At 39.6% G+C, this 22691-nt stretch overlaps 1 protein-coding gene across 5 annotated transcripts in view; it reads right to left on the reverse strand.

The window, feature by feature from the left end:
- The window catches only part of LOC124236233 (paired amphipathic helix protein Sin3a), a 68467-nt gene that overhangs the window by 24149 nt on the left and 21627 nt on the right, over positions 1-22691 (reverse strand). For all 5 annotated transcript variants that reach the window (XM_046655073.1, XM_046655069.1, XM_046655072.1 and 2 more), the window contains exons 3-15: positions 20641-20817; positions 16370-16476; positions 15428-15710; positions 14170-14421; positions 13449-13601; positions 13150-13308; positions 11261-11350; positions 8750-8868; positions 7951-8161; positions 7528-7644; positions 3997-4235; positions 2466-2649; positions 662-1235 (exon numbers count right to left, since the gene is read on the reverse strand). In XM_046655073.1, the coding sequence (XP_046511029.1) occupies positions 662-1235; positions 2466-2649; positions 3997-4235; positions 7528-7644; positions 7951-8161; positions 8750-8868; positions 11261-11350; positions 13150-13308; positions 13449-13601; positions 14170-14421; positions 15428-15710; positions 16370-16476; positions 20641-20817 (2665 nt within the window). The remainder of the gene's footprint in view (positions 1-661; positions 1236-2465; positions 2650-3996; positions 4236-7527; positions 7645-7950; positions 8162-8749; positions 8869-11260; positions 11351-13149; positions 13309-13448; positions 13602-14169; positions 14422-15427; positions 15711-16369; positions 16477-20640; positions 20818-22691) is intronic.

Consider the following 22691-nt stretch of genomic DNA (forward strand, 5'->3'; position numbering starts at 1 on the left):
CACGTGGTGGCTTCCTTAACCCTCACTGATCTTTCTTTTCCTGAGTTCTCTATCTTCATTCCTATTCTGCCTATTCTACTGTCTCACACCGTCTCTTGAGTTTCAATCTCCCTTCCATAAAGTATTTCTATTTATTAGGAATGAGCCATGGACCCTATTGGTTAAAGAAACGTCCTGCCCAAACATATCTGAGAAAATATGCACCTGTCTTAGGCATGAACAATTAGGAATTTCTAATTTATCATAGAGTGAAACCGACTGTGATGTTTTAGTCCCTCTCTGTCCTCTGAAACATTTGTGATACCCAGAGATCTGCCATTTAGGAAACTGATGGCAACTAACACCCCTTCCCTGGTGTCCACAGTACCAGCAATTGTGTCTCCATGATCCAAGCACTGCACAGGGTGCTGTGCATATTTTCTCCAATTCTCCCAATAACCCCACATGGTAACAAGGAGCACCTCCATTTTACAGGTAAACAAGCTCAAAGAGTTTAAGTAATGTCACACAACCAGTAAACTGCAGAGCTAGATCTGAACCCCGGTCAGGCTCTAAGGCCTGCCTATGTTCTATGTATAAAAGAAAGCAGTCCCAAGTCCAATTAGGCCCTGAGGTCCCCAACCCCTCACATCTTCTGTGAACCAACAGCCTGAGCACTCACTAGGTTCTTTGAGACGTAGCTGGATGGCAGGGCTGTCACTTTTGTCTCGCTTTATGCCCAGCACTTCCCGTTCCCACTCCCTCTCTCGATTTTCTTCTTCAATTTGCCGTTCAGCCTGGGAACAGATCCGCAGCAGCCTCAAGCAAAGAATCTGGTGTAGTCGCATAAAGATATACCAGTTGTTATTAACATAGAAGAGGTTGTATACTTCATCCATTCCTCTTAACTTTTGAGCTGCTGTGTTACTAAACAGTAGCTTGGACTTAGGGGGACTGCCCCCAACACCATTGTGCTTCTTAGTCGCCCCTGTGGCTTCATCTACATCCATCTCTTCTTCTTCCTCTTCCTCCACATCTGAGAGATCCCCTCTCTGAGCAAAGAGCAGATCTGGAATAAAATGATGCATGATTTGCTTGATTTTGTACTTGTCCTCTTTCTGAATGCCTGTCTGCCTCTTCACATGGTGGATAATCAGAGCAGCGGCATCTTCCAGGATCTGTTTGTCTTCATAGGCAAGCGAAAGGTGTGGGCCAATAGGTACACCAGCATTGTCTTCTGTAGCCTGCTCTTGCCTCTAACAGGAGAGAGACACATAATAACGTGACATATCTACAGCAACAACAAACCGTCCTATGAGACTACACCAGCAGTACATTCCATTATTAACCATAATGGCTATTATTTTCCAATCCAAAACTTCTGGAAACAAAAAGGTAATGTGGGAGATATGGTTTGATCCTGAAATATTGGTACCTTCTGGACTCTGAAGATTTATAGGGGACAATGGGACAGAACCGGGATCATCTTTCAAAATTCTGGATTAGTATTTACAGAGTTTACGATATGAATTTACAATATTTTAAAATACTTCAGTGGGAGTGTGGAAAGTGACAGATGTAACAAAATCAGTAAAACACGGATGATTATTTAAGTTTATGGAAGAGCTCATTTTACTATTTTCTCCCCTCTTGTGTATTTTTGACGTTTTCATAATAAAAAGTTTTTTAAAATTCAAGATCACACCACTTTGAGGAGTTCTCAATCACTGTATTTATGTTTCTAGCCTATCTAAGACTGTAAGCTCAAAGAAAGCAGGATTAATTTCTTATTCATCTCTATATCCTAGGTCCAGTACTATATACAATCCTGGTTAAGTATGCTAAATAAACAAGGATTAGGAAAAGTTTGGGGATCAATGATAAGTGTCTAAGTTGTGGGAAGTTAAGATGAGCTATATGGGGGCCGGCCCTGTGGCTGAGTGGTTAAGTTTGCATGTTTCAGCTTTGGCAGTCAAGGGTTTCACCGGTTCGGATCCTGGGCATGGACCTGGCACCATTCATCAAGCCATGCTGAGGCAGCGTCCCATACAGCTCAACTAGAAGGACCTACGGCTAGCATATACAACTATGTACTGGGAGGTTTTGGCAAGAAGGAAAAAAAAAAAAGACTCGCAACAGATGTTAGCTCAGGTGCCAATAAAAAAAAAAAAAAGATGAGCTGTATGAATGAAACAAGGTACCACCTGAGAGAAATAAATGAGGAGAAAAGTGGAAAAGAGAGGTGGTGGGTGTAAACTGAAACCAGGATGGTAAATTGGGAAACCGGTAAAACACCTTAGTGTAAAGGGGAGGCTTAGATTTACAATGAAGAATAGGGGAATACAAGTCTATGACGGTTAAAAAGCAAGAAGCAACAAGTCTTGGAGGGTCTCACTTTCATATAACAAAGGTAATTTCCAGGAATCAAAGCTATGCTGAACATAAAGACTAGAATCCTCTCACAGATGTAGAAACCTCCAGCTTACCTCATCATAGATACTCTCAATCTCATTGAGTAAGCTCTTAGACCTCAGGACCTTGGTGTCATTCTGTTTAAAGTTGATGCCCTGGTGGTCCAGAGACTTCAAGTAGTATTTCTCATTTTGTTCTCTCCACACCTTGTTAAAGCCTCTCTGAGCTTCTCGCCATTCTTCCTCTTTCATCTTCAACCTAGTGGGATGTGATGGGGAGGTGGAAACAAGACGGGAATTCAGATGTAGGAATTATAATGTAGGGAGTCAAATTCCTTGGCTAGGAATCCTGGCTCTGCCACACTAGCCATTTATTGTTTCCTTATCAGTAAAACAGGGATAACACCACCCACTCTCACAAAGGTTTAGAAATGAGAAATACGTCAGGCTTACTTTATTTCAAAAGCCAAAACATATAATAGGTCTGTCAAAATTACTGGCAACTTGGGATAAATGTTATTCAAACCAGTCTTGAACTCTGTTACATGAGGAAATTACTCTCAGGACTTACTCTGGGGAAGTAATTTGTCCCAAACCCAGAAATCTTACCTAGAACAGTTATTTCTCAAACAGCATTCCACAGAATACCCTTAAAAAAGGGGTTCTTTTCCTTGGCCAACTAAAACAAAGTTAAACACCTTTCTTTGCTGCAAGACTTCTAAGAACATTTACTAAGCTAACATAAATGCAAAAGTCCAAGAGCAGAGAACTCGCACAGTATGATTCCTCTGGACAGTTTGGGGAGTTCTGATGAGAATAACTGATCCTAAGTCTCCAAAAGAGGAGAGGAGAGTAAAACCAAAACCAGCACTCAAACTGGAAAATATCCTACATCTTAAAGCCAAAAGTTAAATGCTACTGGCAAGAAGGAACATAAGCTGTGCCAGCTCTTGAGGTCAAGACTAGGGAGGAAAAATAACATCTGGGCATTATGAACTGTGCAGCAGAAAAGAATTCCTTTTCACCAGGTGATAGTGAGAGGAGCCAGCCCTTAGTTGGGATGCAGTGTGGTCCAGAGTGCCATGGACTTGGAGGAGCCTGGGGCCCAGCCCTGGCTCTGGCCTCCTCCTCCTTAACACTTGGCCTTAGGTGGGTACAACAGCCCCTCTACACCTCAGGCTGCAGGCTTAGGAGAAAGAAGACATTCTTGTTACAAATGGCACGCTGTCTTTTTAAATAATACATATCAATTTTACAAAGACAAAGAGTGATTTTTCTTATTAAAAAACAAAGATGTCAACAACACAATACTGAGGGGCAGGAACACGGGTAGTTTTCTTCTTTGTTCTTTTCTATATTTAAAATATCCCATCAAACACACTAAGCATTCCACTATGGACTTTCAAGGTTTGTCTCTACTGCTGGTGACCAAGAACGCCATGAAGAAGCTCCACTATCCCATGATATACCTGATTTCCAACAACCAGGGTCAGGGAGAAATGGAAGTCTCATGGGATAACCAGGTTGAAATGAGAACCTTATTTAATGGGCCACTGAATCTGTCATGAAGCACACTAAAAAATGAAGGGCACATTCGCTCAGGTACCTTTTAAGGACAATTGGGACAGCAATGGAGGGGTTCTTCCTCAGCCCATCAATGATATCAGCCGCTTTGTCAGCATATATCCTCTGGAGGGCTTTTCGATGAATGACTTCTGATGTGCCCCCAAGTGTGTTGTCCAGGCGAAATTTGGCTTGTTCCTCAGCAGACAAGCGGGAAAGCTTCTTCTGTATTGCTTCCAGAACCCGGATTGTTGCCAGATTGGTCTCTAAAACTACATCAAGCTAAAGAAAAAGACGAAGTGTGCTCAGGACCCAAACCAGAATAGAATAGTGGTCAAGAATATAAGGTCGGGGGCCGGCCCCATGACCAAGTGGTTAAGTTCGCGCGCTCCGCTTTGGCCACCCAGGGTTCGGATCCTGGGTGCGGACATGGCACCACTCATTAGGCCATGTTGAGGCGGCGTCCCACATCCCACAACTAGAAGGATCCACAACTAGAATAGACAACTATGTACTGGGGGGATTTGGGGAGGAAAAAAAAGAATATAAGGTGGGGAGTCAAACTACCTGGACTGGAATCCTAGCTCTGCCATACTGGCCATAGTAAGACTGCTTCCTTGTCAGTAAAACAGGGATAACTCCACCTACTCTAATAAATTGTTTTCTAGATTAAACAATACAATCCACATAAAGCGTTTAGCAGAATGCCCGGCACATAACAAACATCCAATAAATGATGGGTAAGTAGTAGGTATTACTTCTACCACCATCACCATGCTTTGCTTAGGACCACTAACCCCAGACCAGAGGGACCTAACAGGAGGGAACCTTACTGACACTTTCTCCTAAACTTTGCTGAATTGCTAAGATCTGTTATAAACAGAAACAATAATTTTTTAAAAAATCCCCCAAAGACTATTCAAGATGATAAACATGAGTAAGGTTTTTCAGAGTTAACTTGAAATATTTAAATATGTAATAGCTTTGTTCTACATCCAGTAGTAATAAGAGCAGTGGCTATCATTCCTTAAGGACTTGAATGTTTTATCTCTGGGTAACCATATAAATTCTTTCTGAACTCTGGCACCTATTTTCTGGCAAGGACCTAGGCTGACCTGGTTAAGGATATGACTTTAACTTTTTCCCTAGGCTTAACACAAGATTCTCTAAACGAGAAACAGAAAATGAAATAAATGAGCAGTCTCAAGGGCATACGACCAAATGTCTGTAGAAGTGTTCCTTAAGTTTTCTAGTTTGGGGACAGTGGTAGCCATTTTGTCAAATACTTCTTGTCCCCCCTTCTCCCCAATTATGGACAAACGATGGATCAATATTCCAGGCTCCCAGTGATTGGACAGGGCCATGTAACTAGTTCTCGCAAATGAGTTATGAACAGGTAAGTTAAGTAATGTTTATTAGTTCTAGGCTAGAGCATTTAAGGGTGCAAAATCCTTCTGAGCTCTCTTTTCCCTCTAGTTTCTGGCAATGGGCAAGATGGTAGCAGTCTATTAGCCTGGGTCCCCAAGTAATTCTGATGAGAATCCCCTGCTAAACATCAATGCACATGTAGCATGATCAAGAAATAAACCTGCTTTTCAAGCCATCGAGATTTGGGGGTTGTGTGTATTGCAGGATTACTAATGTATCCTGATACATAAAAGAATACACCTTCAAACTAGCCCATCCCACTCAATCCTAAGCATATATACACACACCACCCCACACTTCTTTGTCACCCCTATAATCAGAAATGGGAGATAAGGGTGTTGCCTCTCTTTTGCAGGCAGACTAGTTGAGAATGGAAACATCCTGTCAAAAAAAGATGCTCATCTCTGCTTTCTAATTCATCATCTAACCTTACTAAACCTAAGTAACAAAGAAGCACTTTCTTTAGCCTGACAAAACTTTCCAATGAAGTTAACATCTGTCATAATTTAGTTTTCTGCAAATGGTTGAAACTCCTCATCAACACTGGGGCAGAGATGGCCAATCACCTGCCAGTGGCCAAGCAACATGTGGCTCTTCATTCAAAACATGCCAGAGACAGCTGAAACAAGTGTGAACAGGGATAAGTGGCAGAGAGCTAAATTAGTATGAATTAAAAAAAGAGCCAAGATATCTCCCACCCATATGAATAAGCAGAGCCAGTCAGTTTTATATAATAAACACATTAAATAGGATACATGTAATTTTACCTCTTTGGACACATCTAACATTCCCTTTTTGTTGATGTTCTTTTTTTTTTTTTTTGAGGAAGATTAGCCCTGAACTAACTGCTGCCAATCCTCCTCTTTTTGCTGAGCAAGACTGGCCCTGAGCTAACATCCATGCCCATCTTCCTTTACTTTACACTTGGGACACCTGCCACAGCATGGTTTGCCAAGCGGTGCCATGTCCGCACCCAGGATCCAAACCGACGAACCCTGGGCCACCGAGAAGTGGAACTTAACCGCTGCGCCACCGGGCCGGCCCCTTTGTTGATGTTCTCAGTGAACTAGACAATTAAACACATTAGGGATTCTGAGCCCACTTTCAGTACGCCCACTCCTGATATGGGGGCTCTCTGACAGCTCATTTATTCACTCCAGCTCTTCCTTTCCCTACTTGTTGTTGTTATGTGCCATCAAGTTGGCTCCAACCCCTGGCCACCTTATGAATGAGTGATATCTACAATGTCCTGTCCTCCTCTCCTCAGCTCCTGTAGACTCATGCCTGGGGCTTCCTTTATGGAGTCAATCTATCTCATGTTTGGTCTTCCTTCCCTACTACTTTACTTCAACTTTTACTATTTTTACTTTTTTTTTTCTTTTCCACTCTACTACTTCCCTTCTCTACTACTTTAAAATAAAGTCCCTGGGGCTGGCCCCGTGGTGGCATAGTGGTTAAGTTTGGTGCGCTCTGCTTCAGCAGCCCAGGTTTGTGGGTTCGGATCTCCAGCGTGGACCTACATCACTTGTCAGCCATGCTGTGGCGATGACCCATTTATAAAGTGGAGGAAGACTGGCACGGATGTTAGCTCAGGGCTAATCTTCCTCAGCAAAAATAAATAAAAAAATAAAAACAAAAAAAATTAAGTCTCTAAGTCAACTTCCTTTTAAAAGGAGCCAAATCAATATCAGAAACATGAGAGAACTCCAGTTCTCAAAGGACAGCTGGTTTGCTAACCATGTCAAGATACCTGCTAAGAATAGCAATATACACTTGGAAACAAATAATTTAAAACAGCTTCAAGAAAACCAGTAGGCCCTAAGATACTGATTTTATATACCATGTAAAACACAATAACCTTTAAAATGCCGTTAAAAATTCAAACTATTATTATTCAGCCATCAATGGATAATTTCAGTTAAAACGGTTAAAGTGGCCTAGATAAGTCCTATTTGTCATAAAAATATTACTTATATATGTGACAAACTAGTCAGGCATGGTAAGTATGACAAGCATTTAGTACAGAAGAATATAAGCCTCTGGCTCTTCAGTCTTAAAAATCAACCCTCACAGATAGGTATTTAAGATATCTTATCATTTAGCATCTCCCATTTCCCTAAACTTCAAATGATAAAGGAGCTTGTACCTCAAAGCGTTCATCTTCACAACGATAGATATGTTCTTCATACTGAGTTTTCTTAGAACTAACAAAGGTGGAGTCCTCAGACCAAGAAGGGAAGGAAACCCAGGTATCATTTAAAACCTTTGGGTAAAAGAAGAGAAAGTGAAACAAAAGTATAACAAAACTTGCTGGTGATTAAGCATTCTCAAAAAGACAGATAAAACTCTAGGGAGGGAAGAAACAGTTAACATTACAAGTTTCACTTTAAGCAAGTTTACAAAAGATATTAGTAAGGAAAAGGTTCTGAATATAAATGTAAAACATTTTCTTTTAAAAAAAGAGAAGGGTTTTGATTTCCTCATTCACATAAATTCTTGATTCCTGGAACCATTCCCTTCTGGAGGAAGCTGAGGATTCAGGGCTGATCCTTTCTAGGGAAGGCCTTACCTCTTTACAGAGAGGAGTCCGTCCTGTACACTTGGGCTGCTGGTAACTCTTTGGTAGGGCTCGATAGCTGGAGCCCAACCGTTTACAAGAGGCATAATCTATCTCCATGGCAATGCCCTCTGTGGCTCGTTCCTTTGGAAAGGTTTCCAGATGTACAGATTCCTTATAGCCCAGAAAGTTTTTAAACCAATTAAACAGTTCAGGGAATTTCCTGAAGAACCAAACCAAAAACTGGTGAGCAATCAGAAACAGGATGCAGTTATCCTGAGGTCTGACTACACCACTATGGGGTGTTGGATCAGAACTCTGCTACAAGGGACAAATTCCAATGACAATTTTTATTTCCTCCTTAAGAAGCACTGCTTCTGAGTATTTGGCTTCCCTTTTTCTTGTAGAGTGCTCCAAGATCATATAAGGTGGTGATGGAAGAGTTGCACTGAAACTAGGCAATAACCAACCACTCTTCTCATAAAGAATATTGCTTCAATGTTCAGATCATTCTTAGGTTGTCAAAAACAGTCAAGATTCTAGAACCCTTGAAGAGACTGGTCTCTAAAAACATCCAACACTAGTCAGGGGATCAGGAGACCACTGGTCTTGGCCAATGCCCTCTGCCTATTTCATCATCTCTAGATAGCTGAACTAGAAGACTTCCCAGAGCACTTATTTGACACTGACATTTTATGAGTCAACTGACCCATCACAATCAAATTAATTTTGCCTATCATATACTCTCACAAACTAAGCTTTATTTCACCTCCATATCATACATCAGGGCTAAGCCCTACACTCCACTTACCCCAGGAAAGGAGAGACTAACTGCACAAGCTCAGCCCGAGAGATCACCTCCTGGTTAAAGATAACAAGACAGCGCAGGAAATTCTCGTAGGCCTCTGCACTCCGCAGAGCCTTTCGGACCTTATGGAGACAACCAGAAGAGAAACAGTTAAGCCAGGAATCACAAGATCCTAAATCGCTTTTAAAAGATTGGAGAAACTTGAACTGTTATTTGACGATACTAAGGAATCAATGTTAGTTTTTTTTTAGATGTGATAATTATTATGTTTGAAAAAAGACATCATTTCAAAAGGAAACTTAGTAAAATATTTATGGATGAAATAATACAATTTCTGGGATTTGTCTCCAAATAATCTGGGGTGGGTGAGAGTACATATGAAACAAGCACACTGGCTGGGAGTTGGGAACTGCTGAAGCTGGATGATGGGGTACATGAGGAGTCATTTTACTATTCTCTCTAATTTCACATATTTTTAAAATTTTCCATAATAAAAATTTTTTTAAAATGAGATCCTAGAGTAAATAAGACATCTATTTTTTTTTTTTAAGATTTTATTTTTTTCCTTTTTCGCCCCAAAACCCCCCTGTACGTAGTTGTATATTCTTCGTTGTGGGTCCTTCTAGTTGTGGCACGTGGGACACTGCCTCAGCGTGGTTTGATGAGCAGTGCCATGTCTGTGCCCAGGATTCGAACCAACGAAACACTGGGCCACCTGCAGCGGAGCGCGCGAACTTAACCACTCGGCCACGGGGCCAGCCCCTGACATTTACTTTCTCACATGCTTGATTCTCTGGACCGTATCAGAGTTACCCAAGCTTTTGATGCCTCTCCTAACAGAGGTTTACAGCAAGAATCTCTGTCAATACTGTTTTCAAACTCTGTTAATCTTGAATAATGATCTTTTTAAGTAAGATATTTTGTCCTCTAACCTGATCCTTGTCCTTCCACCATTCATAATATTGACCATTTTAACATCCAAAAACCTAAAAATGTTCAATGGCAAAGTTAAACTAGCCTGGCTAGATGAGCAATCTGGAGTTTCCATTTCCAAAGTAAACATTTAGCATTGTGGGCCTTTAGTGAGGATTGTAGACCCTCACCAGACCAAGTGGCTTATCAACAACCTTCTCCAGGCTCCTATATGCTTTTCCTAACTATCAATCAACAGATACTATATGGAATATGTACTTTCAAAGCCAAAGATGAAAAAGCACTGTGCTTTTTGTACTATACACCATATTTATTTACTTTTAATTTTTATTAACTTTTAAACATAAACAAAAGTAGACAGAATAGTCTAATGAATCCCATGTACTCACCCAGCCTCAATGATTAATACAGTAAATTTTGCTTCATCTATACCCATTTCCCCTACCACTGAATTTTAAGGTAAATTCCAGACATTTCATCTATATATACCAGTATATATCTCTAAGAAATAAGTACTTCAAAAATAAAAAAAAAAAAACATCACTCTGAAAAAAATTAACTTATTCAGTCCCTCCTCCCTGACCCTTTCCTTGTCATCTGTTGGTTGTGACTCGGACTTTGACATCTGCCTTAGAAGCATCAAGTGCCCAGGCAACCCTCAAAAACGGTTCAAGTCAGAGCGAGAGACCCTTAACTGTTCCACAGGACAACTCACACAGGCACAACAAGCTAGAGAGAGATCAGGAGGCACCAATCATGGAGATGTTACTGCCTGTTTACAAAAACCCACAGGCGCAAGACAAGGTAAATCACCACCAGATCAACCCAGGTTGGTTCCTGCCAGTGAGAAGTCACACACTTCCCAGCTATCCTGATGAAAGTAGCCTGCTCATCATCGGTTTGACTCCAAAGAGGAGAGTCAAACTATCACACCACACAATTCTGTTTAAACCAATAATCTCAACTCTGGCTGCTCATTAGAATCACCTGGGGTGCTTTGAGAGCATACAATTAAATCAGAATTCCCATGAACCCTATATGCCATACCACAAATAGTTTATCTTTCAAGACTAATACCATGCTTTTTTAAAAAGCTGTCTTCCACCATGGAAAATGCTATATTTTGCTGCAAACTACTTCACAAAACCAAAGCAGACAATGCTCCCACTTCTCTAGCTGTGCTAATAGTTCTAGTAGACTGAAAGGACCTACCACTTGGAAACTATGTTAAAAAGTAGAAAGTCCTGGGACCGGCCCCATGGCCGAGTGGTTAAGTTCGCGCGCTCCGCTGCAGGCGGCCCAGTGTTTCGTTGGTTCGAATCCTGGGCGCGGACATGGCACTGCTCATCAAACCACGCTGAGGCAGCGTCCCACACGCCACAACTAGAAGAACCCACAACGAAGAATATACAACTATGTACCGGGGGGCTTTGGGGAGAAAAAGGAAAAAAATTAAATCTTAAAAAAAAAAAGTAGAAAGTCCTAATCAGCTTGAAGCCTCTAAAACAATCTTCTTGGGGACAGGGTGATTTTCTCTTGGCATTAATAGCCAATATTAAATCTAATTCATCCATTACTCACCTTATCAAAAAATAATGATTCAGTTCCTACACCATGCTTGCTGGCATCTGCCATAGAAGAATCCTTTAGGCTGAGCAGTTTGGGTTTCTTCTGCAAAACCGGAAAAATACAGACACGTAAGATTCAAACAGTAGATTTCTCTCAGTTTTATTTTCATCTGTGGTCAAAGGTTCCATCACTGACTGCCGCTGATTAATAAATTGCAACAAATGAGAAAATTTAAGTCACTAACCCACTTTACAGCCTAAAAGATTTCTACTTGTCTTTTCTATTTCAGTTTGCCTGTTGATTTTTTCCCCGACATTCATAGATCATTTGACTCCCCAAATATTCTCTCTACAATGGTCACAGCATCACTGTGCTATTAGAATTAATATTCTTACTTTTTCCATAGGCCAAAAGTAACTAGCAGAAATCTAATGTCATTGCCTTGTCTTGCTAGCCGTGGAGGCAGAAGAGTGTGTTTGTAAATAGAGAGAGTACATGGCCTGGAGTGGACAGACATCAATCTTTAACCTTTAATTACAGTTCAATTAAAAAAATCATGAAAAAAGCATAGTTTATCTTCCTGACAAGAAATAACTGTCTTCTCAGCAATATCCACTCAGACCAATTTAAGACTGCTCTTTCAAAGGGAATGAATAGGCCATGACACAACTGTCAGGCAAGAATTTACTTTTAAAAAGTCACCTTTCAACTATCTGAGAAGAAAAGCAGACTTTGAGAGAAGCAGCATATCTACCTTTGCCACCTCAGAGTACTCTCTCTTAGGAGCCATACCCTCTGCTTACACCGCCTAAGAAGAAAGCAGGGAGGGAAGTCTAATGACCCAATAGTGTGTTCACCTGTGGGTAATTAAGTGTGGGAGGAGACCAATTCAAGAGTAGAGCCTATCTGCTAACCTGATTCTTGCTACCCATTTAACTAACACTCTTTACTGAAGAGAAGAAATATAAACTATTACTATGTTCAACTTGCTTTCAAAAGGAGAGACCATTAAAAATACTAAAAAATAGTCCTTCAAAAGTGTCAGCAACACTTAACATGTCAGTCAGTCTTTGCAGTTATTTGCTTGTTCACCCCGCCACCTCTTACTATTAGAAATCCCACTAGCTTCTGTTATTATTTAATTAAAATCCTGCAGACATGCCTATCTTTTCCTTGTTATACACTGCTTTAGAATTCACTGAAGCAACATTCAATACATACACCTAGCCCTCTCCCTGGACTACACAAAGAAAAAGGAAACAGGCTTAACTTTCTGCAGGCAGACCATCAGTGCTTACTATAACAAGAAGCATCATGTGACAGGTCACTAACAAGAGTTAAGACCTCCCTCTGCTATAGCCCAAAGGACCTGCCTTGGAAATTAGGATGATACAGAGAAGATCTGGCAACCTAACAAAGAACCTTGGGCAGGATAAGCCTCTAAACCAAAGAGATCTCACAAAGCATATGCAACTTACTCACTTTAGGACCTCAGAGACCACTAACTTATTTCTGAAACAACTACCAAGCTTAAAAATCTTCTTTCTTAGCACAAGGCAGGTTTAAGGAATCAAATCAGAAGAAGAGAAAAATTAATGTCTTAGAAACTCTTGGCAGCAAACAAAAAAAGAGATGTCAGCTAACAGAAAGAAGAGAGAAAATACAGAGAAAACCAAGAACTCAAAAAAGCACAGTAATCTGAGCAATTAGTGGTATTCTAACCTTCTTTTGCAAAGCCAGATAAAAAGCTTTGCACTGAGATTCTGTGACATACACCAACTCACTCTGAATTCAGACTCCAACAGTCAACATGCTTAGGAGAACACATGACCAACCCCAGAGTATCTATCCCCTAGAATTGCTCCTGGAAGTCAAAATGAGCAGCTATGGCCCATTCTCACCTTCACTGGAGGGGTGGCTCCTGTTCCAGAGTGCCTGCGGATCTGGCAGCCATTCTGGCTTGGCCTCTGTGGCTTATTGTTCAGTTGGGGCTTCTTCACAGTGCCTCCATGGTCATTTCTGACAGAATCAACCTTCTCAGCAGTTGTTTTGCTTAAAAGCTGATTAAGACACATGAAAGAAATTACTGTTCTTATCAAAACAAATAAATATACATTTAGAAAAAGTCCCCTTCTGATTCCAGCTTCCTGACTTATCTAAGATAATTCTAAATAGTGTAGTTCTTGTTAATAAAACTTACCACAGAGCTGTTGGCATCTGGTAGGAACTGTCCAAACTCTGACAACAGATCTTCCTGATTTTTAAAAAGACGAGCCACCTGGGCATAGACCTCCTGCTCAGTCAATGCTGGAGTGTAGTTTCCTCCAGCTTCCTTGGCATTTCGCTGCTCTTTCTAATAGGAAATTGCAAATGGGAAGAGATCATATTAGAGGGCCACTATTTTTGAATGACTCATTTTTGCAGATGCTCTAGGACATCTGATAGGAATTCTGTATGTTATCTACTTGGGCTGCACTTAAAGTCTATGTTCTTAGCACCTGTTTTGACTGGAAGCTTTCAAGCTGAGAAAGGAGTGGAAGTTGTGGCCGACAATTAATGCTTTTTAAAACTAGGACAGTGTATGTGAATGCTCAGGGGACCACTACCAACTCTTAAAACACACAACATTAGAGAAATTTCTCCTCCTTCTACTGTGGATTAACTATACTACAGAAATCATCCTCTAAACTTCCAGGATAAACAAGCATTCAATTCACAGGGCGGTAACTTTAAAAATCCTAACTGGCTGCTACAAGGCAATTAAAGTCAGGCAAATCAAACTGGTTTTATGAACACACAGTTTCCAACTGGTTAATTTCCAGTAAGAGTTAGTGGACACAGTAATGGGTATTCAAGTTCTTAGACTAGATGCCCTCAGAAGGTAACCTGGTTAAGACAGGTTGAAAGGGCAACTCTCTTACCTGATATGTGTGCAAAATCTCTAGGAACGCTTTGTAGATATCTGGTTGGCCCTGGAACCTGTTCTTGATCTTATTAACATAGTTGATGGCATGATTAAACTCCACAGGTTGATTGTTCTGCAAGGATGGGGCCGTTCCCAAGGAGATTGTCACTGGTGTGTGAGGCTGGACAGGTGGAGAACGTGGGGATGCATATGGTGGGAGCGGGGGAGTCTGCTGACTGGCTGGATTATGTGCTTGTAGTTGGGAAGGCTAAAAAGAAAAAAAGTCTTTACTCTCCTCAGAAACACAGATAGTTTGACACAAGAAAGAAAGTTCAAACTAAAAAGAAACAAGGTGTCTGATCAACTTATATCCTTTATTCACTCTGGCCACGCCACTTTAGCCCCACTCAAATCACGCTGGGCAGGGGTGAGAAGTATAGAGGTTTCACACATTCTAATACAAATATTTCAGTCTCGAATTTTCTAAATACAACCTTAAAAGTGGCTACATTTTCAATAACAAGGAAGAATTTTTCATTTGCAATTTTTAAGCTCACTAGCTCAACAGGTGGAAATAAAATAGAAAAAACTCATTCTACATAGATCTTTAAGGTCAAAAAAGACAATTATTGCAGTAGCTCCACATAAAAAGGCTTCTAAACCAGCTCTGTCCAATAGAGCTAACGGAAATGTTCTTTATTTGTACTGTCCTATACGATTGCCACCAGCCACATGAGGCTACTGAGCACCTTAAATGTAGCTATTGCAACTGAAAAACTGAATTTAACTAATTTAAATTTAAATATGTGGCTAGTGGCTATGTATTAGACCATGCAGTTCTACACCAAGAATACCCCATCATCATCATCAAGCGGATCTGCTTAGCTTGATATGACTTAATCAGGTAAATGGAGTAACTTTTGTAAAATGATGACCCTGTGGGCAGTAGCATAATCTGATCATAAGATGACCACTGCTGCTTGTGCTGTCAAAGCACTGCTACACAAAGTTGTCATCTGTTGGGATGTTCATGGCTTCAATAAGCAGAAGCTCGGGGAAAAAGAATCCTTGTAGGTTGCTGGTCTGTTGATTTAAACACATATCTAAATATGTAGTATGCAAATATGAACCATTTTATAGGGGTGTGACTACTGCATCTTCTCCAATGAAATCACTGTAACTTGTGTATCTAAGTCTTATATAAAGAGAAAACATCAAAGGAAAAGTCTTTATAGGGGATACATTTCACACGATGTAGTTTTCCAAGTGCTCACCTTGCTGACTTTGGCAGGTGGGGGCTGAGGAGCCGGCTGGGCAGGAGCTGGGGCTGACTGGGCTGAAGGCTGGGAAGGATGCTGGGGTGGTGGTTGAGGCTGGGGCTGGATGCCATGGGTGGGGATCTGATGAACCTGGCCAGGAGTTGTCACATTCACCATGTCATTGGTTTGCACCTCAATCTTGTAGCCAGGGGGCAAGAAGGTATTGAAGCCCATTATCAGGTCAGGGTGGCCTTTGAACAGCTGGGACACACGACTAATCACTCCTGGAGTGTCGATGCTGATAAAAAAAATAAAAATTAAACTGACAAGCTTATAAACACCCTAATAAGAAAAAAAATTCACATTCCAGTAGATTCTCCAAACAAGAAAACAGATTAAAATCAACCTGCATATTACCAAATTAACAACACACAAAAAACTCTGAAATTCCAAAGCCATTTAGCTTTATATTCAAAGAACCTTGGTCAGAATTTTAAACAGAATATTCATTCATGATAATAGTCCCATCAAGTAAATCTAAAGCTGCAATTCCCATGCAAGACCCAACCTTTGATCTATCAGTATAAATCATTATGTACCTACATTGCTCAGATGAGTTACTCTCTTAAAACAGTAAACCACGCCAGAATATTAGTATATCTTAAACCAATTCAAAGAGCAAGTAGCCTAATCATCACCAGTCTACTTCCCTGATTGAGACGAAGTATTAAGAAAAATTTTAGTCAAGAAAAACTTACCAATAGGGAGAAAACAAAGCTCTAGGGACTGTAATTTTCACCAATAAAGCAATACACCAAATAGAAAAGCATGACCCTAAAAACAAACCCCCAAAACAGGGCATCCTTTATCTTTCAGCAGACGAGAATAAGCTATATCCTCCCTCCAAAATCAACAATCCAAGCACACAGCTTGAGTACAACCAGATATATCTTTTACCTCTGGGATTTAAATTCCTTCATGATGTCAAGGAAATCATTGTAGACCTGAGGCTGACTACCAAATTGCAGCTTCACCTGGTCAAGATAGGACAGCGCATCCTCCACCTGAAGCAGGGATAAAGCTCGACGTTATAAAAAGAATAAGCCAAGAGTTACAAAAAAACCACAAATGATTTATGCCTAAATAAAATTAACATAGTAAATAAAACAGAAATATATTGTAAAGATACATGAAAGTATTAAAAATTAGTATAGCAATTCCTTCTTTTTGAAGGATAATTTTAGGGAAGAAAACCTTTCCTGTTTTGGGGCATATATGTTAAGACAGCTGCAGCCACTGTATACGTTGTGTGTTAAGAGTTGACTGTGTCATTAAGTTTGATGCCAATAATAAGACTCAAGCTTAAAATAAAAATCAACTCATAAAATCTGTAGCCTTGTCTTAGATAATTTTGGAGAGACTGATTAGTGAAGAAGGATCACATTAATCTATCATTCATTTATTGGTTCATTGATTCATTTCAGAAATACCTAGTAAGCTACAACATGCTATGCCAGGTCCAATGTGAGGAAGGAGTCAATAACAAATAAGCCACAGTCCACACTCTATAGCAGTTCATTCACATCTAGTTGGGCATCCTAACATAGTGGACTAAGTGGGTGATCACTATGCCCAGAGAGCACATGGGAAGGGCACTCCCCGCAAAAAACCCATTGGGACATAAGGGAAGGCTTACTCAAGAAGTGATGTCTAAACTGAGTCCTAAGGATGAGTACAAGTTAGCAAGAGTAAAGGCCCGTGAGGAAAGTCAGAGGAAGCAGCATGGGCAAAATTCCAGACAGGGCACCATACGGGACATTTGGAAAACTGAAGAGAGTCTGGTTTGGCTGGAGCATTTGTGATGAAGAGAAGGAATGGTGGCAGGAAGGGTGACGAGATCAGACAGGAGAGGAAGCAGGACCCAGATCCTGAAAGGCGTTGTAAATCTTGTTAAAAAGCAACTTAGATTTTTATTATCTGCATTTTAGTGTACTCAGTTTGGCTAGGGTGTTGAGAATAAATAGGTGCAAGGGCAGGACAGATTGAAAGCAGGTGGGAAAACCACTTATGCTATAAAGCCAACTCATGTGCCAACTACTATGGCTTGAATTATAGTACTGACCAAAGGAAGAGAGAGAACAGGATAGATTCAAAAGCTTTTTAGGGGATATAAGTGACAGGGTTTGGGGACTGACTAGATATGGGAGATAAGGGGGAGGGAGCATTCACTAAATTGTAAATTATTTGGGCATTCACAAAGAGGAACAGATTTGAAGGGTTAGAAAGTTATGAGTTTGATTTAGGAAAACTTAATTTTTAGTGACTCAGGAGACATCCAAGGGAATTATCCACTAGGTGTTTCCTATATACTCTGGAATTATTTCAAATTATACAAATATCAACTTTAGACAGTTTCAGAAATATCTGATTTGATAAGCTCTATTCTTGTGATACATTGTGAAATAGGACATTTATGTTCAAATAAACCATTAAATGGTATTTCAAGAGTTGCCCAAACTTCCTATGGCCACAGTTAATCAGAGCATTTCAGTGTTGCTAGAGCACAGATTATACTGTATACTTGGTCAAAAGCCCACTCATTTGATGGTTGGTTTTTCTGTACTTTACAAATAACACAACAATTTCTGCTGAAATTAAATGGACTATTTAATTCATGTTCTGAACGCTCCATACTGAAATGTTTCATTAATGACCAAGTTAATGGAACATAAAACTCATTAAGTTTACAGAAGGAACAAAGACTTTGGAAGATATTTAAGAATAGCATTCACAATCATATGACAAAGGAGAAGTAAATAAACAAACATCCAAAAAAGAAAGAAAGAAGAAATGACTACAGAAAAAGTGCAGAAACCCAAAGGAAAGAAATGGCATGTGATGTGTGTATGTTTGGAAGAAAAAGGTATTTGAAGGTCATAGTTAGCCACTGTTAAAAATTAATTATAAAATAACATTATGCTTTAAAAGTCCAGCATGACATCCACATCATAAAGGAGATGATACTTGCACATAATAGTGAGGAAATTCTTTCATTACCTAAAGTACAGTTCAACTTTTTATAAAAGCATGTCTACAGTTCTAGGAACCAGAGCTTAGAAGAAAACAACTTAGAACTAGTCATTTAGAAGCTACAGATTTAAGGAGGCACTTGGAGAGACCTTTAGATTCTGGTGATGCACTCTCTTGGCTCACTTCCACAGGCATGTTATTAAGGTTCCTAACCTCCTGAAATTCAAAATCTTGTTTGGGAGACAAACACAAACTACTATAAAGAGAACTTGCTGAAGTATGTGCCAAATATCTATGCTGCTGGCATTCAACAAATAACTAAACCACACTAAATATGCCTCAAATTATTCAAATCCTCCTTGTTATCAATCTGCCAAAGACAAAAAAGAAAGTTTAGACAACGTTGATGCTTGAAACAACCTAAGTGTTCTCACTGAACACTTCCTTATTATAGAATATAAACAGCTTATTGAAGTCGATTCAAATGCTTGTAATGCATTTTAAGACGATCCAAAAATGGAAGGCAATGCGGGAATACTGAATTAAATTACATGGAGGCACAAGAAAGCATTTTACCTCTCCTCATTAGAAAGGAAATTCCACAAGTTACTATGCTCAGGAATTATACTCAAGAGCTTGTAATAAAAGAACAGAGCAAGAAGTCCTAAGGCTACCTGTGACTCACTCTATAACCCCAACTCCAAAGCCCTTTCTTGCTTCCTTGACAGTTTCTATAAAACAAAGCACAATTTATATACTCATACCCAAGTGGGGAAGGTGAGTAAAACAGGTGCTGAGCTTTGATAGGGTTGGCTGAAAAAGGCTATAGAAACAAATATACTTTTGTTGGTTTAATAGCAAGTTTATAAGCTCTTTTGCAACATTAAGGTATTAACTGCTGAATATGATATTAATATGGAATTAAATCACATCAAACCAATTAAAAAAAATATTTTCAGGACTTGGTGAAGGGCTAAGTCCATGGCAATAACACATTTTGGTACACAGCCATCATTCTACAAGATGTTTAAGGAAAACAACAATATCGCTTACACAAATTTTCCCAAAGCCAGAGTGAAGTTTCAGGTCCAAATTATTCATACTCTCTTTAAAGGCTATGCTTAACTATAGTCAACTCTTAATTACTTAAGCTAATATAGACAAAGTAAATTTTACAAAATCTCTCTTTCTATATAGGTCAGCTTTGGTATGTTTTATATTTATGTAGCACTTAATTTCCTTTTAGGCCAATATTAAACTAGTTGCTGAGAACCCAAACCAATAAGGGCAAGGGTCAAGGAGAGCTAGTTTAAGTATCGAGGAAAACAGAAGGCTGAAGTATTTACTATACATGGATGTGTCCTGCAGTGGTATATTGTTCATTCCTATCCGTCAAGCTATTTGATATAATTAGGCTGAAATGACCAAATAAAGATTCGACATCTTATCTCTTTATAGTTCTTTAATTTTATATTTCTCACACTCGATTTTAAATTTTACATAAATGTAAAATTAGAAAAATTGAAATCACACATTTTGAAAAGTAACACTCAAGTAAGCAGAGAGGTTAGCTGAGAACACAAGCTTCCCTTCTCCACAGATGCCTCATGAATTTCAAAGCACTTAAAACCTAGAGCACATATTCAGCAGAACAGATAAAAACACTGACACTTCATTCACAGTTATAGTCTTCCCTCAACTTTATAAAGCTTCTCCAAAAAGGAACATGTGTTTTATTAAGGATGGACCTGAAGATGCCAGCTAATTCAGCTGTTTATAAACAGGAATAAAAAGATGAAACCATAACATAATACCGGGCCCAGTTACTGTTCAGGACTGTAGCCAACCATGTGTGTGCTCAATAAAATCTTACACCTTGCTAAAAACTAAGACTTCAAAAGGAGGCATCTAAAATATGAACTTTGTTTATTGCATATGCAAATAGCCCCTCAATCCTGTTTGAGTACCATGCATTCCTACATTCCAAAAACATTTCTTGAATATATTCTCTGGATCAGGCACTGGTGCTAAGATGGGAAATCTAAGTAGGTTTCAAAACAAAAACAAAGTAAAACTTCTTGTGATTCAGCTTCTAGTCTAGCATGTTCAAAGTTTCAACACCACTACTAATAGGCTGAAGCCAATATTGCCAGTTAAGAGAGAACCTTTTTGACAGGAGAAAAGGAGCTGAATACCACCTTGAGCCTCTGAAATTGCTGCTGTCCCTGCACTGGTGCGACCGGTGGGGCTGGATGAGCATGACTCTGGACCACCTGGCCTCCGTGGGGCTGCACAGCTGTTGGGTGATGATGGCTGCTATGAACCGCTGCTATGGTAGGCCCATGACTGCCAGAGCTCTGCGGCACAGCAGAAACCTGGGGTGGACAAAACATAGACAAGAAACTTGAAGGCTTGTGCACTCTTCCCCAAATGTGTCTAAAACACATGTATGCATATCTTTGCATACACAAAGATAACTAATTAGAAACCCAAATTTCCCACAAAAGGGAACTGGTAGAATAAATTATAGCCCAGGGCTGGCCCGGTAGCACAGTGGTTAAGTTCACATGTTCTGCTTCTCGGGGGCCCAGGGTTGGCCGATTTAGATCCTGGTGCGGACATGGCACCGCTTGGCATAAGCCATACTGTGGTAGGAGTCCCATATATAAAGTAGAGGAAGATGCGCATGGATGTTAGCTCAGGGCCAGTCTACCTTGCAAAAAGAGGAGGATTGGCAGTAGTTAGCTCAGGGCTATTCTTCAAAAAAAAAAGCTTCCTTAAAAAAATAAATAAATTATAGCCCCCCCATATTATAACAGAATTCTTGACAGCTATTAAAAATTATATAGCTTGGTACTTCTCAAACTATCTGTGGTGAAGCACCAGTTTTTCTTTTTTCATAAATTCTAATCCATCACAGGCCACTATTTTTATAAAATACAATAAAAATGAATTACTGGAAAAGTGAAATAAAAAATCCATACGCCATCATTTTCATTATTAGATTTTAGAGATATATAATTACAATGTCCAATCACCATGAAAGTTTCTAAACACTCAATTTCTGTACTTCTCTCATTACAGACTAGTAAGAAAGTATACACATCAGCCATCTGTGGACCACATTTTGAATAGCACTGATATAGATGCACATATTTTAACACCAAAAAATGTTCACAATCCATAAATTGAATGTATTCACGTGCTGCTTACGGATTTAAACTTGTAAATAATTTTTTAAAAAGCACATTACAAAGCAGTATATATAACCAATAAAAAGATTTTAAACCCTGGACAACAAATATATAGCAACATGTCAGCATTTTATCTGGTGGTGGTGGGATTAGAGAAGATTTTTACTTTGTTTTGTTTATTTTACTTATCTTTACTCACTACTTCTGAAGTAAAACAAAAATTTCTCCCCTATTGTTAGTGGTTTGGCCTCAAAGATATTTCTTCTCTATTCTCTCTCGCTCTTTCTCATCTTCTTTTAAGTTTAGGAGTGAAATAAAAGCAAAAGCCCCTTTCCTTTTTTATTGCAAGAAATGCTACATAAAATTCCCAAAGCTTTTAAAAATTTTCCTATTTCAGAACTGTTAATCGCTACAGAAGACAACTACAGACAACAGACCTGATGTACCACTTCTCCAAAATAAGGAGACTAAATAACATAAAACCTTCTCTAAACGATGTAAGTTGTGTAGCGTAACTTAAGAAAAAAGACTTTTTTCAAGTCCCCAACAAATTTATAATGACTACTGTGGGCAAAGCAGAAGGTGGGAAACAGAGCAACTCCTTACAGATCCACAGAAACAATACAAGACACATTAGCAGTAAAAAGAAACTAGACAATTCTAAAAGCTCTACTCTCTCTCTCCCAAGAAGTGCTACTATTCTGAGATTCTATACTCCCAACATGCATGTGTTGAACAGGTTTTTACAAAACTTAATTGGAGTTTATAAATATTTGAGATGGCTGGTTTTATGAGCACATTACAGTTTCCAATATAGGAACAAATGTAACTATCCCAAGTGTAGGAAAAGTGTCATGAACCTGTTCAGATAAAAGTTAACTACCCAAGGAAAACAGGCAGTCTTTCTTCCAAGTCCTAACTTACAGATTCATTACATAGCAGTCCTCTGACCATGGCCTCCTGCCCCATATGAAGGCATTATACTGCTACAAGGGGGACTCCTGAAGAAGAGTGACACCTAAGGAATCAACATTTCCTACTTCACCTGGGTTTCC

Source organism: Equus quagga, chromosome 2 (genome assembly GCF_021613505.1).
Source record: "Equus quagga isolate Etosha38 chromosome 2, UCLA_HA_Equagga_1.0, whole genome shotgun sequence".
Classification (NCBI taxonomy): Eukaryota; Metazoa; Chordata; class Mammalia; order Perissodactyla; family Equidae; genus Equus; species Equus quagga.